Consider the following 21,884-nt stretch of genomic DNA (forward strand, 5'->3'; position numbering starts at 1 on the left):
ACGTTATCGAGGTAACTAGTGAACATAGTCGAGCATATTGTTGCAAAAGAGACAGATGTGTTTTTCTCAGTAGTTGGAAGAGAACAGCAGAGCGAAACAAAGGGAAAACATTAGATAAGCCGTGATCAGGTGAGCAAAAAAACAACTAAGAAATGAGTCCTTGTTCAGCGTATGATGTGTAAATTCAAAACTGTTTTTTACAGTTACAAAGGGACAATGTGACTGTTGTCTTTACGTCTTCTATCATTGCTCCCCACATGTATTAGTGCTTTAAAGCCAGCAGTTGTTAAACATATTAATGAATCTTGAATTAATTGCTGCCCACCAACAGTGTAGAAGCCCACTTAGTTGAATGTGCTAAATACACAATAAGTGCTACAGATGTGCCTATATTTTTTTTATCGCTACAAAAGATATTTTTAAAATGATTTCTATTTTACTGTCATTATAGTTGCTGATGTTTTCTGTTGGTGGTGCCCTGTTGGCTGGGCAACGCCTGTGCCATGAAAATGAATAAATAACTTAAAAACAAATTGATTTGGCTTGAACTTCTAAACTGATATTGATCCTCACACTCCTGAGACTCCATAAATGAGTCACCTTGCTGATAACGTAAAGCAAGATAACAAAAAAGTATTTGAGAAAATACTCTGGCTGGACTTGCAACATGAAACATTTCCTAAATAACGGAATCTTTTTTTTTTAGAAAAGTAGTTTGAATCAACTTAATACCATTTTTCACTGACTCAGTCACTATTTCCCTCTCCTGTGTGTCCTGTGTTAACTGGCACCACCCCATTCATCTCCTCGCTTGTCTCTGACAGTAGATGTTTTCATTCTTTTCCGACCAGGTGAGGGTACCTCGCTATCACTGTCAGAGCCGGCAATTATGGGATTTGCGCTCCCAGAAAGAAGGCCTCGGGGGCCCAATGCAGGGTTAGGTGTGTTCGTACCGGGGAGGCCCTCGGGACCCCAGCGTGGGCTGTGATGTGAAGTGTGAGTCAGACCAAGGAGTGACAGCCGCGGCCCCCCCGGCCGGCAGCGCCCACAGGGGGAGTATGTCAAGTCCACGTCAATGAGTTCTTCAGCCAAACATTCGCGGCCCCCCCCCCCCCCCTTCTCTGCATTTTCATCGACATCGAGAAGCGGAACGTTTATTTTGGCATCGAGCAAGGACACACAAATATGACACACACACACACACACACACACACACACACACACACACACACAAGAAAGTGTTTCCAACAAGGTTTCCTTTATCACAGTGTTTTTGTTTTGCATGCAGGTTATTGTTGCTGTGGAACGCCGCCACTAAAACACACAAAGGCACACATTCAGGCACAAGACACGGTCGCATTCCGGCTACGGTATCACCCTGAAACACAAGCAGGAGCGTGTGCGCGCACACTGCAAGCGCATTCCGAGGGGGACGCGGCAACGCTTGCTCACATGTTGCGATGGCCTCTGTGTCTCTGGGTCAGAGAGCTTTGGTGAGTGACCACCTTTTTAGCTCCCCGCCTTGTTTGTTTTCCAAAGACGGTGTCATCAATTCTTTAACAAGGGACTAGACACAGCAACAGCAAGGAGCACAGGACCTCCCTGTCTCTCTCCCCGTGTAGCCAAATGAGTGATGGAGCGTGCACGCAATAACAGACATCAGTGCTGTGTGCGTCCGACCGCATTCCGCCGAGTGTGTCTGCCGTGCACCCGGCTGTGTGTGCTTTACTTGATGTCTGCATGCATCAGGACATGATCTGTGCCTTTGTTTCTGGTGCATGCGGACGTGTACACTGCGCGCTCTGTAAATACAACAAGAGGTTTTTGGAAATTGAGTGAAAGGAGTGTGTTCTTATTGAATCTTCAAATAATTTTCCAAATGATACAATTATAGTGCTGAAATAGGGCAACTGAGGAAAGTCCTGACACTCCAACTGCATGTGCCACTCACACAAAACAAAGGGATACAGTAACATTATGGGAAGTATGTGCCCTTTTGCCTTAAGAGAAGATTGACTCTTGTTATATTTATTATGCAAGCATGCAAATTTAAACCATTCACATACTCGATGTACGGTTTGACTTTGATCATGACGCTGGACATGATAATGTCTATAAAGGTCTGCTAATATGCTTGTCACTCACTGCTTCTCACTGATGTGGCCTTTACCCCATAAGGTTGGGTGGAACCGCAAACACAAGGTCTACAGTGTGCTATTCTAATTGATTGATGTTTTCTTTTGGCAAAACTCCGGCTCTCAGACCTCAGCGTTACACAAATATGCATGCAAAGAAACAAAGACAGGAAGAGGAAGACTCACGTCGTAATTGTGACCCTCAGTGCTTATTTTCTGTCTGCATAGAGCCTAAAACATGATAGGTAGCAAAAAGAGCTGACTACGTCTACAATGAACTTTGAAGATGCGACATTTTATTAATCCAGATGGGGAGATGGTCATTGGGGATTTATTCACTGGCACTGCATCGCTTGTTGTTTTGTACAGAAATAGTTTACACAAAATTAAATGTATCCATAAGTAGCCGAAGGTTTGCCAAAACAAACTGTCACTTTGATTAAAATGGCCCCCTGGTTGTTGGACTGACAGTAGCATTTTCTTTCAAGGATGTTTAACCTTTTGAAGCCAAAATGCATGCATGCTTGTATTTCATGACAACATTGTCTTTCCCAAGGGAGCCGTTAGCGCCTGAGCTATTGCAGAAAATCCCTCCGGTAAAAGCTGAACTTGATTCAACCTTTTTGATATTTGGGATATGTTTCCCAATGCTAAATAGGAAGGAATTTAAATGCAGCTAAAGGGAAGATCAGGGCTCACATTTCCTATTCAGTCAATCCCGCCTCCACGCAGTGTCTTTATCTTCATGGCCTGTGTGAAAGCAGAGAGGATAAGCATATTTAGGTTGCATGTTTCCTCCATTCCCAACACCGTAGATCACAGACATTACGGCCCTCACATCCCCCCCGCTAGCGCTCATGTATACAAACACACACCTGCTGGGGCAAGGCCGTCTGGGAGAGAATTACAGCAGGCTAATTTATGAGACCCGAGGGAGGGCAGAGGGCAGGGAACCCAGACTGGCCTGACCTCACTTCCTCCTTCCTCGGTCTCCAAGTTCGACGATACACAGAGCAGGTTCTCGAACTCAACATCACACTCTCACAGTCGAACAAACAATCTAATTAAGGGATCTAACCTTTTGAACGCAATGAGCCCTGAGGGGGCTGACATGCGACTGAGTGAGCACCGCTCGGCTGAAATTGCGGAATACTCTGCACTATCTGGGCCGACGGCAAGTGGGCGAGAGCGGGGTTTTGCTAAAAAATCAAAAATCTGGGCCCAGGCTTCCCGCCGGCCTCCTCATTTCCTCCAGAGAGAAGGCGCTGTCATCCGTCACACGGACCCAGGCAGGGGCACAATAGCGCGGTCTGGGTCCCGGCTACTGACACCATCACATGTGCTGCTGATAAGGCTCGCCTTCCGGGACCGTGGAGAGCTGAGCCATTACTGACACACAACAGTTTGGTCCTATGCCATTCTCACAGATGACCATGGAATAAAAAGATAACGGGGAGTTCATAATGAGGCACGTGAACTCTGCATTGTGCTCTCTTCTGCATTGTTATGGTCCTCTAATGTTTGTGGCTTCACGCCTTCCACATTGCAACATGCTCTCCCAATGCAAAATGCTGGGGAAAAGGTCCTATAGCCAAAGCACGGCTTCGAGCACAGCATGGATAAAAATACTTCCTCATCAAACATCCCGGGTTGCTAACACCTGTAAACAACAATAGCTCCTTTGTAGGAAGGTGTTAAGTGCTCCTGTCAAGTCAAAACACACACAAGGGCTCCACATGTACAGTGCACCAGGCCGATGGTGCACGCTTTCCTTAAGCGTCAGATATGTCGATGGCCCTCTCGGCTCTACAGAAGCAAAGAGGGAAAGATTATTGCCGTCATTACCGAGTCTTCAGACTTTCCTCCTGTGTTTGGAGGTCAGAACATCTCAGCCCCACACGCATCTGTGTCGTGGGCCAGCGAGCGATGATGAGAGTAAACACCTGCCACTCCGCCTCCCAGCAGACAGGTCGGCCCCGCCAGGGCTATGGAGAGATGGTGGAAACAAGACGAAACACGTTCAGAATTAACCTGGTGAGACATGGACTTTAAAGAAGCAGTGTGTTGCAAAGGAATCGCTGAAATGTGCCATGAGTGGAAAAAATAATTTATTTTTGTCTTTGTTATGAGTCCAACAGATGCGTTGTCCGTGCGGATGCCTCCCGTGGGCTTGACCTTGCCCAGTTTATCACGATGATTTTTTAAATGAAGATGATGTATGTTGGGGGGGGTCGCAATTTGGCATCCGAGCGACTCCTTGACACTCAGTCGTGTTTTGTTACAGGCAGGAAACAGACTCTTCCGCTCAGTAAACACGCTTCTCTGCTCGGCCGCTTTCGGACCGCCGGTGGCACGCGAGGACCTCTGAAGGTGATGGTCGGTCGGGGACGCGCGAGACGGTGTGCGCGTGCGCGCACGTTTAGGGTTGAAAGTTTAATTAGGTCGTCAGGTACCTGCGGCACTGCGCCATGGCGCTTTGAGTTAATATGAATCGCACTTTTTTCATATTAGTCTCTTAAAAGCGTTTGAGACCTCGCAGCAGGATCATTTGTTCATTTCAATCATTTCAACTCTTCGGCTATTTTCACTTTATGTCGTGTTTGGACTGTTGTCTCTTTGAATCATTGCACCCAATAAACTGGACTGGGTAAATATTTGGGGAAAGATTGAACAGATTTATTGCCTTTATGCCTATTTTACGAGTCAATATATTCCCGTTTAGACCTCATATATTCTTAGTACAACGCGCAAAATCACCATCGACGTTGTTCGAATGACCTGCTTTGTCTTTATTAGTGAATCTGGACAAAGCCCAAAACATTTAGGTATTTAAGTGTAGTTTTTTTCCAAGGCGCTATCTTAACTTAACATCCATAATCTCCATTTCTCTCTACTCTTTTTCAGCGGGGGGGTTGGAACAGGCCCGTGGCTAAAGCCCTGTGTACACTAACGCAGAGCGAATGCCTTCACCGTGCTTCTCCTCGCTAACGGATCATTTTAAAAGACATGGATCTCCCCGAGAAAAAGGGGAAGACTTCTGCCCTAATCTAAACAGCACCTTGTTGACGGTGAGCGGATGAGATTATGTCGGCATGCCCTCCTTTTCTTTCCACACGGTTAAGGAGCAAATGGGCCTTCAGACCCTGGCGCCTGCACTTGGCCACATGATAGGCCACCAGAGGAAAGGTGTCCCGTTACGGCGCGTTTGCCCTTTGACACACAGGTACAATTCCCGAAGACAGATTCTTAACACATTTCGCTCATCTATTATTTTTTATTACAAAAAAACAAACAAAAAAAAACAGTTGGTAATAGTTTGATGAAGATAATCCGTGACTGGAGTCAAAAGGTCACAATAAATAACGTTTTTGAACTAAACGTGTGACTTTTTAAAGCAGGTTGTATTATTTGTATTCGAAGGGATTTTTTAAAAAGTCAACCGTTTCAATTAAACTAATGCTTTTGCTCGTTTCTGCACATGAGATGAACCAAACACATTTAGGAAACAGTCTTGGACGTTTTACCCATGGCTTTCTGCTATAAATACTGACCCGAGGTCAAGGGAAGGCATCGTAGCCAAATGTTGGAGGAAAATAACCCTAGAAATGTTTAAAAGTAAGGAGAAATAAATGAAGCACTACATTTATTTTCTTCATATCTCCTTCGGTTGCCAATTTTATCTCACTTCCCACAGTTGCGGCATATTATCTTATCCATGGATTGCTGAGGCAGGAAACGAAGATATGCCTAATCTTAAAAGCACTGTAGTGATGATGTGAAGAAATGTGATGTTTTGTGGCAATTAAACAGAGACAAGCGGAGTAATTAAACATACTCGAGTTTACTGGATGATCTCAAACCATTTTTTGTAATAACGAAAAGGATTTGGGTGTTCAAACGTTTAACAACAATTAAAAGGGCTCTTGTGCTGCCTTTTCAGATAGGGTTTTATGTTAAAAAACATATTTAAAAAAAATAACTGCAAAACATTTAACACCATAAACGTTCTGAGGGGAATCGAAAGTGATATAATTTTATAAATGAGGAATTATGTCTTAAACACACACACACACACACACACACACACACACACACACACACACACACACACACACACACACACACACACACACACACACACACACGCACAGACAGAGAGAGAGAGAAGGGTCCCTCCCCCGCTGCAGGACGTCACTGAAAGGGAGAGGGCAGCATGTTGGCTGACCCAGCTCTTTTTGCAGATAACTCAATTGAGGCGACCAAACAGGATCGACCTCTCTCTTTCTGCGCTGCAGCCCTTCAGCCACAGACACGCAGGCGAGGGAGAGGGATGTCACAGCTGAAAGAAAACCAGTCCACCTCCGCCTGCACGAAGAACACGCACTGCACCGCCATTCCTCACGCCTACGCACGCGGTATTCACTTCTTTTACGCGCCGTTCGGAGACAAATTGGTCCAATTTTGGCCCCGTTGACCATCCGTTATCTGTCATCCCTCCGATAGTGGTGATAATGCTTCCCAGCCAGCTCGTAACTTCTTCCACCACGCCTTTTTCTGTGAAGGATATTCTGAAGTTGGAGTTGCAGCAACAGTCTCAGCAGCACCAGCTCCAGTTTATCTCCTGCTTCGGTCTCTCCGCTGCGCTTTCACAGCCGGGAGCTTTCCCAAATAAACCGTTCCGCTCTCACTCTCCGCCCTCTTGCATGTTGGCTGGAAGGGACAGTCCGAGTCCCATTAGCTCCGGTGTCTCGGAGGGCGAGGAGAGGATGTCGTACCTCAACACGCTCACGGTTCAGGACCGACTGGCAGAGTCCGGTCTGCCCGCGGAGATGTTCGGCAACCCGGCGCAGAACCGCTCCCCGGACCTCCAGCTGGGGACCGAGCAGGAAGACCGCGATAGCAGTGAGTACAATGATGTTCATCCCCAATGAGGATGAAGATGATAATGATGATGATGATGATATTGGTGACGGTGATGATCATCATCTTTGTTGGTATAAATTGTAGAGTTGTACGGACCGAGATGACAGAAGAGATTCTTTTGTTTATCAGCATATCGTCCTCTCTTCCGAAAGTAAAATATTAGGCTTCCATTTAAGTTTCCAAACCGGCTGGAGAAATACGTATGCGTTGTCATTTGTTGGTTATGTATAAAATTAAAATAAAGTCACCAAATAGGTGAATGAACTGCTAAGCTTTGAGTTACAAATGATATGAAAATTAAAGATTGCTATTATTTTTGCAAATGTACAAATTATTCATTCGCTAATAGCTGAAGCCATTTAAGTGATTTTATATCTGAAGTGATTAGTATTCTTTGGAAATAAACCCATGAATTACATGTACATTTTTTCAAAATAAATGTGCAGTAAGCTAAAATAAAATCAGAAGAATCTTAATAAAACGAATGATTTAGTTTCAACTTTAATTTCCAAAGCTCTAAAAATGGTTAATGTCAATTAATGTCAAATTAATTGGGAAATTATTTTCAGTCCTTAACGTTTTCCTCTATTATTTATCTCGGCCAAGTTGCAAAAAGGCTTAAGACATTTCCAATCCAGTGCATTTTATTCTTTTTTTCAAAATACATATTTAAATTCAAATTCCAAGCTAAATATTGTGCTTTGGAAACCATCCAAATTATGAGTAATGCGTTATTTTCCACCCTCACTCCCAATTTCTAATTTACATTTTAAGAAAGAAAAACATTTTCAATAAATTAATTTATGCGGATATTAGTGGGACTCGATGGCGCGTTGGATCTTGTTGTCCCTGTAATTGACATTTAAACGTGTCTCCCCCACGCAAGAGGACTGCGGTGCGCTGCGGGGGGAGGGCGAGGGCGAGGACCCGGATCCAGAGCAACCCACCGCCAAGCAGCGGAGGACCAGGAGGAAACCCCGCGTGCTCTTCTCCCAGGCTCAGGTGTTCGAGTTGGAGCGGCGTTTCAAGCAGCAGCGGTACCTGTCCGCGCCGGAGAGAGAGCACCTGGCCAGCTCGCTCAAACTCACCTCCACCCAGGTCAAGATCTGGTTCCAGAACAGGAGGTACAAATGCAAGAGGCAGCGGCAGGACAAGAGTCTGGAGATGGCCGGCCATCACCACCACCACCACCACCACCTCCACCACCCGCCGCCCCCGCCGCCCAGGAGGGTGGCTGTGCCGGTGCTGGTCCGGGACGGGCGGCCTTGTCTGACTGGATCTCAGAACTACAACACTTCTTACGCAGTCGGTGCCCCGAGCCCGTACGGCTACAACGGCTATCCGGCCTACAGCTACAACAACTCGGTGTACACTAACACGTACTCTTGTACGTATTCCAGTTTACCCGCCCTGCCGCACAACAACCCTCCCGCTAACGCTTTTGTGAACATGAATTTGGGAAACCTCGGCGCACAAACGCAAAGCTCGGCGCCCCAAGGAACCCTGGTCACACCCTGCCAGGGGACGCTGCAGGGCATACGGGCATGGTAGCGTGAGCCTTTACGCACGATGATAACCGGGAGAGTGAACTGGGATTGGCTAAAAGGACTCTACCGAGGAAAACGTGGTCAAGTCAATGCAACAAAAGACAAATTCAAAACTCGGAAACGCAAGAAGTTGAGCTCGGGGCGTATGGAACCCAATGAGACACGAACCATATAGTATATGCCAATTTCCCTCTGAGCCACAATGTTTAGAAATATAATTTTTACCTGCTGTTTTTGGATTGACTGTGTGTTGTATAATGTGGCCTTTTGGTTCAGAATGGATGAAATGTTTGACAAAAATGAAATGAAGCTGTATATATACATAATAAATACATATGGGTTTAAGGCCCTTGGAGCCTTGGAAATCAATTGCAATTAATAACAAAATAGACCACTAAATCCCAATTATGCGTAGGTATCAAGCTTTTTCCTTATTTAGTGTGATTTATTTTTGGCCAGCAACCCTTGTTCTACTCTAAAAGTAATTTAGACTGCCAATGTTAACTGATTAAAACGGCCACAATTTACAATTAATGCTGATTATTCTCACTGAAGATGAAAGTAAATGATACAACAAACCTAATGATATGTGACTGTTTTTATGTACTTTGAACGACTGAGTAGCAATGTTTTTATGTAGAAATGAAGCCCCGATAACACGTTTGTGATTTTGCTTGAAAGCAGGTGCTACATTTCAACCCTCATAATAACCCGCACGAGAAACTCAAATAAATTCATGTTGAGTTAAACTAATCTTCGTGGTTTCTCATCGTCTAAAATCGTTTTTTTTTTCCTGTGAGAAAAGCTTGTGTTAGACTTTGGTCTGAGACAAGAACCAGAACCAGAGAGAATTTAGAGGCGCGCTAATGTCCGGTCAGGATTCACAGATGGACATTAACCAGACAGCCAACATCCCCGGGACCCACAGAGCGGAGACTCACACAACTTTGGATGATACATATTGTTGCTAAAAATACAAAATAAAAGATTTCATTACGGTATGACACTGAATTAAGTAAAACATGTACCGTGTTATTTAAAATAACACTTTCAATCCATATTCCAAATAATCCTAATATTTAAATGACACATCGCCGGTTAGTTTAGAATTGTCTATACAATGATAATAATTACCCACATTTCCCCTCACTTTACACTCGAGGGCACACACACACACACACACACACACACACACACACACACACACACACACACACACACACACACACACACACACACACACACACACACGCCGTCAATTGGAGATTTGGACTTAAGCAGACACCTTCAAGCTCCCAGGCATGGTGGAATACGCAGACGCCATTGATGGAGATGAATGGCAACGTAAACAGAGTGTTTGTCTCCTCTGATAGCCTCACTGGGCCACTTCCCCTGGCTACTGCGCTGCCGGTGTGGGACATACCTGGTGTCAGCTCTAAGTGCTGCGCAGTCCCTCGTGTAAATAGAGCTGGCGACAGGACGGCGATGCCTGAGGACGCGGCCCTGGCCGCGGCGGCTCTGACAGGCGCTGCGATCGCTATCTGCCGCCTCCAAAGATAGCAGCTCGGATCATCGCCGCGCCGAGCGCGGAGTTTCCCCAAAACAAAGTCTCCAATGGCAACCACTCAAGGAGCCCAGAGGAAGCAGGGCCTCCAATGTGTGAGGGAAAGTGCGCGGAGACGCTGGGCTATAGGCTCTTTATATATACACTTCTTTTTTTTTTTTACATGAATTACATTTAATATTCTAGAACATAAAAGACAAACCAGCGATTTCGCACAATGAATAAATCGGGCTGGAATGTGGAAGCCGTGTACGCACAATCACACCAACATGTCCACATATAGTCCAGATACTTTTACAAACGGATTCGCGTGTGTAGACATGAACACAACAGTCACATATAAGCACCATACAAAAGGAAACAGCTCTTCTAAAACGTTGAATAGGTGCGAGGATGCCGGCGGTCTTCCCATTGGTTCACATGAAGACGCTGGAGCCGATTGGCGCTCTGTGGTAAACACAAATGTTTCTGTTTAGTCAGAGGAAGAAGACCAAAAAAAACACGGAGGACGGAAGATCACTGCATCTGTCATCGCGACTTCTCGGCGAAGAGCCTGCTGATTGCGGATTGTGGACAGCGGGGAGGGGGGGATGAGAGAGGGGGGGGGAGGGGGTATTTACCATCTTTTCTTCTTACCAACCTCTCTGCTTTCTATATTTATAGACATGACCACGTGGCGGCGCTATGCGCCTGTTTGAACGAAACATCGCGGTCTCCAAAAAGGTCAGATTAATATATTTAAAACGTCGTATGTTTTTTAATTAAAAAATATCGACAATTGTGTGCATGGAGCAAATCCTGAGCTTCGCAGTGTCGGATGTTACATACAATTGACGCGCGGGAGCAAATGTAGCCATATTGAGCCATTTAGAACTGTGCGTTAAAAGTACAAAATACACGATTGGAAGCAAAACTTGGTATAATACTTCATATCAGGATTTTGGAAGCTTCTGAAAGCCTTTTGCTGAGCTGGATTCACATATCACATATAAATATGTTGCTGAAACAGTTATTCGATAATATTCCCTCTTGTCCAATATCCAAGGTGACTGAGATAACCAACAGTGTCCATCTCCTTGAGCATGATCTAACACATTAAACAATTTTAAAATACAATATTGTTTTTGTTTAACGCAACGAATTCATAAAAAGCACGTCACCAAAGTGGAATACATCTTCTACTAAATATGTGTCAGTCGGACTCAAGATAGCGTGGAGGCCAGCGTGGATCATGGGCGTTGCGGAGGAGGGACCAGGCAGAGAAAAAAGGTTAACAGAAGCTTCTGTTGAGATGTTTCTAAAGGACTTGACGGCTCCCGGTGCAGCTCGCTCAGCACGCCGGACTTAGATGACCACAATCAAATTAGAAAAACAACCACGGCAAGCGGAGAAACGATCGAATCGCCGGGGACTGATCTCTCCATGCCTCCGAATAACTCACACGCGAGCGCGAGGAAATATCCCGTGCGCTTGTTTTAATCATGACATTAAGCTTTTCGTCCTTCTCCATCAAAGACATCCTCACGGGACGTGACGCCCGGGAGAAGCTCGGTACCGGGTTTACGGAGGAGCTCTGCGCGCCGGAGCGCCGCGGATTCAGCGGGCGCGCCGAGAGAGTCCCCGAACTGACTCATCCAAACGCGAACGAGAACCGCATCCAGGCGGAAATACGTCCTGCTGATCTCAGGCTCTCCATCGGACACCTCCGATCTCACACCTACTGCGAAGAGGCCACGGGACCGGAGACCGAGCTCGGAGGTGAGCGGTTGTATTCCAATTGGCAGTGCGGAATTGTAAAGACCGCAGCGCACATTGACGATACATTGTCAATTTCGTTTGTTTTCATTAGATTAGACTTTAAAAATTGCGCAATTCAAGTTTTTTTTTATAAACTGTGTGATGACATGTTTTTAGCGGCATTTGCAATGATTGCATTCATTCACCATTTCCCAATATACTGACGGAGGAAAACCTCACAACGGTCAACATCTGCACCAGGTCCATCTACCAGGTGGTGCTTTGCGCCACCTTCGCAGAAATAAACGCTATATGTCATCTCCTTCCTTGTCCCTTTGGCGATGCAGAGCAGCAGCCGCACGCCGCGCGGCAGACAGGGGAGGCAGAGGGCGCGCAGGAAGGATGTCACCACAGCGGCGAGGCGGCCAGCTGTTCCCCCGACGCGCAGCAGTGCAGGCCCGGGACGAAGAAGCGCTCCAGGGCGGCCTTCTCTCACGCGCAGGTCTACCAGCTGGAGCGCCGCTTCATCGCGCAGCGGTACCTCTCGGGCCCCGAACGATCCGACCTGGCGGAAGCTCTGAATCTCACAGAGACTCAGGTGAAAATCTGGTTTCAGAACCGGAGGTATAAAACCAAACGGCGCCAGACGGCAGCCGAGCTGGTGGCGTACGGCTCACCGAAGACAGTGGCCGTGAAAGTGCTGGTGAGGGACAATCTGAAGCAGTACCAGCAGGCTAATGGAGTACACGTCCCGATGGCTGTGCCGCAGTACCAGCAACCCTACCAGTACCACCCCTACCTGCACCACTGCTGCCAGCCCTGGAGCATGAACGGCATGTCCTGTGGAGGGATGCTCACGTGACTTGGTGTCTCTCCCAAATCAAGGTGTTGGCACACCCGATGGATTACCTTCTCTGCTCAAACTGCCTGATTGTTTCACTTTTTTGTTTTCGTTTTGGATGTCTGTTTGATTTGAGTGTTTCAAACCAGAGCCTTCGACATTTTGGCCAGGGGTTAATAAATGGTCCTGTACGCCTTAATCAATGAAATAATAATATTAGGACATTCTGTGTAAGCCCGTAGTGACGAATTGGTTCATTAGACAAGTTCTGTGAATATATTATGGTTTAATTACACTATTTTAAATCATTCATGCTTTTTTTGTTTTATTTGAATGGGAAAATTAATTGTACAGTCAACAAACAGAGCGACATTTTTAGAGGGACATTCTTTTTTTGTAATTTTCACTTTAAACATTAATCAATCTTGGGAGTGTTTAATTTAATAACTACAATTTAAATGCCAGCAATTTTCATGCAAACCCAGAATATGTCAACACTTTGCAATGATTGCATTGATTGAAAAAATAAAATATTTAGTGTTTCTAAATCTTAAATTCAGCTCACTTGATGAAGGTTTTTACCTTTTAATTAGAGGTTTATACCAAACATTAAAATATCAGTGGGTGTGAACTTTTGTATCTTTTAAAAATAATTGACAAAATATGTGTACAGGAAATGAAACGAGTCATGGCTCATAGTCAACAATAATATGATCGGAACTATACGTTGCTTTTTACCCCCTTGATCCAATAGGGACCAGACGGAGTAGAGAGGAATTTATTAAAAAAACAATGTGCGAAAGTATCTCAACATGCAAGAAGCAGAACCAAGATTCTGACATTTTAAGTATGCATGTATCATGTTTATTGGACAACTTTATTGATAATGAAAACCAACATAACTCCTGCAGGACTACATTCTTTATTTGGGCTACCCTTTAGAGTGTGTATGTGTGTGTGTGTGTTTGTGTGTGTGTGTGTGTGTGTGTGTGTGTGCGCGTGTGTGTGTGTGCGTGTGTGTGTGTGCGTGTGTGCGTGAGCGTGGATGTAAAAAGGTCCATGCAGAAAGCAGCTAATTTAGTTTACTGATTCAAGTATTACAATTACAAAATGTACCAACTGAACTCGATTAAGTTTATAGGGGGAACATTTCTTTTGAGATGCTTGTTGTTAAGAGGCCTCCTGGCTGCATGAGTCGGAGAGGTTGAGCAGACATTGGAGATGCGCCGCCCTTCAGCACAAGTTGCACAAGGCAGCAGGCATTCGTTCTGAAAAGTCAACACACTCATGCCCAAAAGATGTGCTTGCTGCACTATAGTAAAAAAAACTAAGTCTTTGGTTTTCAAACATTAGTACTCTTGCGTGGCAATAGACATGCCGATGTGCTGTCAATAAATAGATAAAATACGTTTTCTACTGGACAGAAATAGAAAAATTAGAAAATAGACATTATTTTTGTTTCACTTTTTCCAAGACACGCTGCTTTGGCGGTGAGGAACACCGTGTGCCATCCTCTGGCCTGGCACCGGACCAAAACTCATCTATCTCCTGCATCAAAACACCACTTCACACTATCTTAAGTGGTTGACAAAGCTTTGGGGCAGGGAGGATGCTGCACAAACACCTCTATTGACTGTGCAACTTGAAATAACAGCGCTACATTACGTCTAATTATTTTCATGGGGTGCTTTGGTTGCTGCAACAGAAAAGGTCTTGCACTGTGGCTCTGAGGTATGCTGCTTTCTTTGTGCTCTGATTACTCACATTGTGCTGGTGAATAGTGCTTTAGTCATTGCTGTCTAGCGTAACGTTTTCTTTTCCCGCACCCAGTGATGTCACACTGAATACATTTTCCATTGAGAAGAGATAAGGTACTGAAAAAACGAGTCAGTAAGACAACCCGGATATTCAACGCTGTGGTGGTCATGATCTCCACTTAAATCACAACTGTGTCTGATATTATATCTGGCTTATTCATGTGTTCTTATAAATAAAACATGTGAGGTCTTCTGAAAGTTGTTTCAATTTCAATTGGATTATCTCATGTCAACAGACAATGCCAAAGACAATATGAATAGATACCCGGGAACACGGATGGGAACAACAATAGAAACCGCTCCTCGGGCACGAGTTACATACAGAATTTGTTGGGCCTTTGCTCATAAACACCTCAAGCGAGCGTAAAACTGCTTTTGCACAGTTGATAGATTATTGAATCTTGGCATTCCCAGAGAGCTTTTCTACCATCCATCTGCACAGCAAAATGCGTCAAAGTGAAGACAGCGTTTTTTTCTTTGCCCTTCAGATATCTTCCGGGGTCTCATCAATTGTGTGCTGTTTCACGCAGTATACCCCACTAATCCTTCAAACATTACTGCACGTATAAATATCTAATGCTCAAATATGTAAACACTTTTGACTCGTGCTTTATAAGCCGGCCTCCCCAGGAAAAGGCTCAGAGGAGGAAGAGAGAGAGCGAGACGTAGAGAGTGAAGGGAGGCAGAAGAACATGTTCCTCTGCCTCTTCAATCGCCACCAGATTCCACAGCGAGACAAAGCATTAAAAAGGACGCGTTAACACCGGTTGTAACAGGTGACTTCCTGTTGTCTTTTCGCTGCAGACGTCTCAACTGGGAGGAATGCGTGGAAGGTGGGGCCGCGTTAAAGGAATGACGGTCCTGACCTAATCCACGCCTGCCTTGCTTTTAAAGATCCACATCTATTGATGGGGAATTCTCACAGGGCTCCGGAGCAGCGATTACACAGGCGCCTCCCGTGCACCAATTGTAACAGGGACGATTTCCTCAAGGGTCTCGTTGATTCAGACGATGTCGCCTGCACACAACTGCTGCGGGCGCGACTTGCGACGGCTGATGTGAGGAGATTTCCAGCTCTCGCAAGACTGAGATTCAGTTGTTGAAGGGAACTATCTGAAACAGTTACAACAAGAGCTAAATATTTACAAGAGGAAGAAGTAGTGTGTGTTTTGCCCTGTGCCTTAATGCGTTGGCCCTTGGCAGACACAGGGGCAGGACTCAGGAAGGAGAGGGGTCATTGTTAATACCTCTGTTTAAAGACAGATCTGCTTCCCCTTGACCTGGTCTCTCACACACACACACACACACACACACACACAGACAGACACACACACGTGCTGCAAATAGTCTCCCCCAGAGGACACTTCAGGCTTGTTCCAGAAACTATTAGCAGATAGCATCAGTGTATATGGGAATGTAAACATTTACAGTAAAACAAAAAGAAATCAACTCCCCTGGGGAAGACACATCCATCACCCCGACTGCACATGCACTCACAAGCCCCCCTGGTTGCATTTGGGATGAGCCAATCACACCTTTGTACACAATTTGAACCAATTCTAGAAATCAGCGGAGTCGGTGACTTGTTGCATGACGCGGTCCACAAAGTTCCTCCAAATTAGACGCCAAAGCGAGAGTCTTTTGACAACTGGTTTACATCTTTTGACAAACGTTGTTTGATGTTTGAGGCTGAGCAGTATATGGAACCCGGTACTCGTCTTGCCCCCACTGGTCATAGTTTTTGTGCGTGCAAAGAAATGCAACGATCCCAGCTGAGTGTTTGTCAGAGCAGGAGCAAAGGCCACGAAGGGATTAGAAAGAATAGAAAGATGAGCCCACCCAGAATTTTTAAAAACAGACTCATTTAAAGGAAGGAGCACAGGTCTGGTGTGTGTGTGTGAGTGTGTGAGTGTGTGAGTGTGCGTGTCGTCCATTAGGAGGAGATACGGGATATTCAGAGCTGAGACTTTGAGTGGAAGCAGATTAAGGAACAGCACAAAAGGTAAAACTCTTAAGGGAAAGTAACTCAAGATATGTTAATTACAAGTCGGTATGCTCAGCTTTATTTACAAATGAAAACCTTTTACATACAATAAATATCGAAATTAAGCTGAAAATAAAATGCCATACATCCATAGTACACTACAGCAAAATAAAATGGAAATCCAATATATAACAGTTGTATAAATTGTAGTGTTTCTGTGTGTGTGTCTGTAGAAGCGGTGCGTCTTTCACCGGTTGAGGGTGAGTGCGCGTTGAGCTCCTCTGTCCATAGATGGACAGGAAGTCTTCCAAGCTGCCACATTTCCTTCCTCCAACTCCTCTTTGCTCTCATGTCTCCCACACACATGCTCAGACAGACACACACTCCTCCAGACCCGGCCGCAGGAATCCAAATGTTTTAATTAGCGGTGATAAGCGGAGACAAGGAGAGCATTGAGCAGCTCTGACACACAGAGAGACGACTCCTATCAGCGGGTTGATAAAGAAACTCCTCAGGCCCACTTACGGCCTCTCAAGCTTCCCTCCTCCCTCTCCCCCCTCGGTCTCTCTCTCTCTCTCTCCACGACTCAAACGAGAGGGACTTATCCCTGCTGTGCGAAAACGGTGCATAAACAGTCAACAGGCCTGCTGGTTGACTCATCATCGCAACACCAATTCAAACTAACTTTAATTTAATCTGCTTGCAGTTTAAATCCAATCTTGCCGTTTTGGTTGTTGTGCCTTCATCATTTTGAGGCCTGTTCATGTTCTGCTCTCTGGACCACATCATTAACCGAACAGCAGGAGGAATATATTTCACAAGGGGTAAGGGCGGAGATGCAGAGTGAGAAGAATGATGTCCTAACCTTGAACCAATACTCTATCTGTGGAGGTCTGGACACACACACACACACACACACACACGCACACACCAGTCCACCCGATACAAACAGACAGATACAATGTAAATTGGACAGATCATCCCTGAAGCTGTTTGCCAAAGACAAATATTTTTAAACACGAGTGTTTAAATCTTCATCTAGAATATCAGTAACTTTGCAGAGCAAAAACAACATGGATTCAAATGAATTACCCACCTTAATGAAAATTAAAATGTCTCCGATATATATAGCTCACTGCTACAAACACCTGTCGCTCAAGTTATTGTCTAATGATGACTTCTGAATTGGTGTGGATGCTTCCATTGAATAAACGAATGGCTTTAGCTTTTCACCAGACCGGTTTGGGCCGACTGGCGCTCGAAGGCACGGCCGCTAAGCTATTTTTGACAGGAAGAGAAGACAGCTTTCTTTTCAAGATCACGTTCAAAGGGCAGGAGGTCTGTTTCTTCCTCAGCGTCCCTGACTGCACACAGGTGCAGTCAGGGACGCTGCACACACACACACACACACACACACACACACACACACACACACAGACGCACACACACAGAAAGAATCTCGTCCACACTCCAACCTACTGACAGACAACTTTAGTTTTTGTCTCAGTACGCGAGTGTGTGTGTGTCTTTGCATTTGTGCACATGCTCTGAATACAGCGGGTGTGTGTATGTGTGTAGCTATGGTTGCGTTTGCGTGTGTGTGTGTGTGTGTGTTATGTTGCGGTAGGAGCTCTCTGAAGCGCCTGTAAGGAGATTTTATGACCTCGCTTACCTTTAAAAAGACTTTCAACTGAGGGCAAAGTGGGAGAAAGTGGTGGACACCTGCAGTCATCTGTAACAATGCAGCAGTTCATGAGACATTGCCACGGCCTCACAGCCAAAGGCCCAGGGGGTGATATGTGTGCATATTTGTGTGTCTGTATGTGTGCATTTTATTTGTCACTTTGATGATGAAAGCATGACCCTTTACTCACCACGTCCAACGTTGCACACAGCTTTTCTAACTCTTATTAGCCTCCACTGATTTTATGTTTCTTCCATCATCACACTTTGCCCATATGAAAATATCAGTTTACCCGCCCTGGGAGCCTGATCGCCCCCCTCCTCCCTCCCATACGCCTCTTTCCTCCTCCATATTCCGGCCCATTAGCAATGGCATTTTACTATAAACACTTGGATTTATCGAGGCGCGTTCTATTCATTGCAGGTCTTGCATGTTATTCTTCTATAGCAGGAAAAGTGAGAAGGATCCTGTTTCAAAATGACGCCACAGACGTCTCCATATTGTCCTGCATTCTGGCTTCACATCACATACAAATGCTCATAATCAAAACAGCTGTTTTCTCTTCTGTTGCGGCTTCCTCCCACATTGGAATTAGCGTGCGCTTGAGTGTATCTGTGTTTGTGTGGGTATTTTAGCAATCATCTCGTATCCTTGGTGGTGGTGGTGGGAAGAATTTCTCCTCCCAACTTGTTCTCTTAGGTGATGACAGGAGCCGTGTCTCCCCCGCATGCTAATTCTCCACAGCACGGAACCATGGGAGACAGTCAAGCCACAACTGGCACAGTGGGCTGATTAATCTTTCTTCCACGATGGCAAATATTCCGTCATCCGGAATTTTCATTTTGCCATGCCTCATAATTCAGTCTGATGCTGCCATCTTTGGACTCCAGGTGACGAAATTTTGCTTGAAAAAAGGTTTTCTTTTTTTATTTCTGCAAGAAGGACTGGGCAGACAGACATTGAGGGCGAAACAGGGTTACTGACAAAGCCGAGAACTGCCCGATGCAGCACATAATTGAGATCTGAACGAATCTAATCAACATCTAATAGTAATGAACCAGGTGGAAACATGATGCCTGCAGCGTCTGGGTAACATACAAGAGCCTCGGTTAGGTTGAGTCATTTTAAACTGCATGAATCATTTTGGAACACAATGTTTTCCATATACGCGGGAATGAAACACGGCAACACTTTGATTTACAAAGGACCTGCAGTTAAGTTAAATATATCACCGGCCGCTGTAAAATTATTTATAGAACTTAGAGAAACATCCTGTTTACATAATGGTTTGCTTGTTTTTTTTCAAACGCTCCATCAGACATCTCCAAGCAGCCAATAGCACACAAGCATGGTCTTTATGGGCACGTTCACTGTGTTTTAACAGTACAAACATGTATAGAAAGGTATAGAATCTAATCTTCTCACTAGTTTGAAACTAGCTAGTAGGCACAACGATCTCACACAAATACCAATTAAGAAATAACTGCAGCGACAAAATTTAGATCCTTCAGGCCCCAAAAATTCATGAAACCATCACCATGTTCTTTCATGTACTGTGTAGCGCCGGTCGCTCTAACTGGAGCCTCTCTGCTCTGGTTTCAGGTCTCTCCTCCTCCAACCTGCTGCATGTGTGCCCGGAGTGGGAGAGACCGCAGCAGCCGAAGGGCTTAAAACAACAGCTCCTTTATCCAGCAGCACCCCGAAGGGCCGTGAGATCACAACCTGCGCCACTATGTGTGCGTCTATCTCAGCGGGTTAAACAAAGAGCCTGTGATCACACCTCGTCCATTAGCTGCTTGGCAAGGAAGGAATACAGTGGACATTAGGGCATAATCCTGTATCACTCTGTAATTCACGCTGAGTGGTCCGGTCATGATTTGGTGGGGAACGGGGGGGGTTATTTGACAAGAAACGTGACAAAAGAGCCACAAATACCGAGAGCGTATAAGAGAAGGCGAGCGACTGAGAGAGAGAGTTGTTGTCAAGGACGAGAGTACTTCAGGCGTTCGCATTCCTAAGTACCGTTGGAGTGTGCGTGTGTCTGACCGTGTGTGTGTGTGTGTGTGTGTGTGTGTGTGTGTGTGTGAAACACACCCTTCCACAGGTGCTTGCTGTAAGGGGCTTCGACCGGAGGCTTGAGTTTCCAAAACATTGGCCTACACCAATACACAGGGGAGTGCATGCATGTGCTTCTGCCAGCCCCGTCATTAACTTGTAAGGGTCTATTTTTCTTTCAAAAGAAAAAATGCACGCGATCCGCGTTTGGGTGTTACTGTCCAAATGAAGTGAGACAAGATGGCCTTGAAATGGCAATATATTCAGTTGAGAAGAAAAAGGGGTTGCAGGTTTGTTTAGAGGGCACCAGCCACATATCTATGAACACACGTGTGCAGAACACGCAAACACCCAGCAGGCAAACACGTTAAGTAAATATGAAATCATTCATTGTTCTTGTTAAAAGGGTAAAATTGGGGTGAAAGGCTTGTTACTCGTCACTGCAATGAAAGACGGTGTTGTTATAATGTGAGACGTCTGTAAATGTGACGGCTGAAGTGGTTTCTATGAATCATCAAACAAGTATTTACTGTGTACATACTGCAGCTCCTCAAAGGCCAATCTCTCTCTCTCTCTCCCCGTTAAATTACTTTACTGAGTGTGAGAGAACAATGAGAAGGAAGTAGTGACAAAAATATGTTACCTCAATGACATTTAAATGATTTTAACTAAAAATGCATCAACAACACCAAGTTTACATGAAAAAAAAGAAAAACAATGAGAGGAACTAAGTCGAGGAAAGATCTAAATGCAGACAGTTGAGTGTTTAATAGCTTTAATAAGTCAAATGTAACATGGATAATGTACATGCAACATGATGGTTACATCTGCATTTATCATTTGGACATTTTGTATCGATATCTTCTTTCTCTTTATTGTTTTTAACTTTCATATATACATTTTGTTTTCTTCTAGGAATATCTAGCTTACAGCTTTGTGATCGTCCCTAAAAGAGTACTTGTGTACTTGCAATGATTTGCAGACGCGCTACAAGCGTTGTGAATGCAAACAATATTGAAACAAAATACGGGAGACCCGTCACGGCATCCAAAACACGCATCGATTCATCTCATCCAAAGAGAAGGACACAGTTGGCACACATGGAGCAGCTAATGGGCCCGTTATTAATCACTTCCTGCCGTGGCGTGATGGAGCCAGAGCTGGGCGAGGAACACACCCACAGGGTTATGATATACAGTCAAGTGGCTACCTCCATCCGTCGATGGCAACAACATGATGTGTTTTTGCAGCTCAAGTGGAAGTTTTGAGTCTCAAAAGTTGAGACTGAACTTTGGTTCTCAAAGTGTACGTTGTTTACTCAACACGTGTGGAAGAGATGGCCATGATGAGAGGCAAATATCAGCTATTCTCTCGTTATCTTCACTGAAAGAGCAAACACACACTCACACAGACGCGGCAAGAAGGAAATACATTTGAGCAGGACTTTGAAAAAAGAAATGCTTGCAAAAAAAAAACAGCCCTCAGATCAGATGTATACACAAAGGTCTGTTAGCTCGCAGCTGATATGAACAGACCTAAAAAACAAAGCCAGAGGAAAACCAACTAGACGTCAACTTAATAAATCAAGATGTTACGT

The 21,884-nt window shown here is 45.0% G+C and overlaps 2 protein-coding genes and 1 long non-coding RNA gene across 3 annotated transcripts; 2 read left to right on the top strand and 1 right to left on the bottom strand.

The window, feature by feature from the left end:
- Window positions 1-1,244: 1,244 nt before the first annotated feature.
- On the bottom strand, window positions 1,245-10,311 carry LOC144409522 (uncharacterized). Its single transcript, XR_013468019.1, has 3 exons — window positions 10,029-10,311; window positions 3,981-4,120; window positions 1,245-2,885 (listed from the first exon to the last, which is right to left on the bottom strand). It is a non-coding gene; the product is annotated as an uncharacterized LOC144409522 (long non-coding RNA).
- nkx2.3 (NK2 homeobox 3) lies at window positions 6,316-9,354 on the top strand. Its single transcript, XM_040179340.2, has 2 exons — window positions 6,316-7,037; window positions 7,945-9,354. Exons 1-2 carry the CDS (start codon window positions 6,647-6,649, stop codon window positions 8,607-8,609), a joined length of 1,056 nt encoding a protein of 351 aa, XP_040035274.1. The 5' UTR covers window positions 6,316-6,646; the 3' UTR covers window positions 8,610-9,354.
- A 1,016-nt stretch (window positions 10,312-11,327) lies between the features above and the next one.
- Window positions 11,328-14,759, top strand: nkx3.3 (NK3 homeobox 3). The gene is made up of 2 exons (XM_078105010.1): window positions 11,328-11,927; window positions 12,254-14,759. Exons 1-2 carry the CDS (start codon window positions 11,651-11,653, stop codon window positions 12,766-12,768), a joined length of 792 nt encoding a protein of 263 aa, XP_077961136.1. The 5' UTR covers window positions 11,328-11,650; the 3' UTR covers window positions 12,769-14,759.
- Window positions 14,760-21,884: the final 7,125 nt, after the last annotated feature.

Source organism: Gasterosteus aculeatus, chromosome 6, assembly GCF_964276395.1.
Source record: "Gasterosteus aculeatus chromosome 6, fGasAcu3.hap1.1, whole genome shotgun sequence".
NCBI lineage: Eukaryota > Metazoa > Chordata > Actinopteri > Perciformes > Gasterosteidae > Gasterosteus > Gasterosteus aculeatus.

Coding starts and splice junctions, on each gene's coding strand:
- nkx2.3 (XM_040179340.2), top strand. CDS start 6,647: ATGCTTCCCAGCCAGCTCGTAACTTCTTCCACCACGCCTTTTTCTGTG. Junction 7,038..7,944: donor GCAGGAAGACCGCGATAGCA/GTGAGTACAATG, acceptor CCCCCACGCAAG/AGGACTGCGGTGCGCTGCGG.
- nkx3.3 (XM_078105010.1), top strand. CDS start 11,651: ATGACATTAAGCTTTTCGTCCTTCTCCATCAAAGACATCCTCACGGGA. Junction 11,928..12,253: donor ACCGGAGACCGAGCTCGGAG/GTGAGCGGTTGT, acceptor TTGGCGATGCAG/AGCAGCAGCCGCACGCCGCG.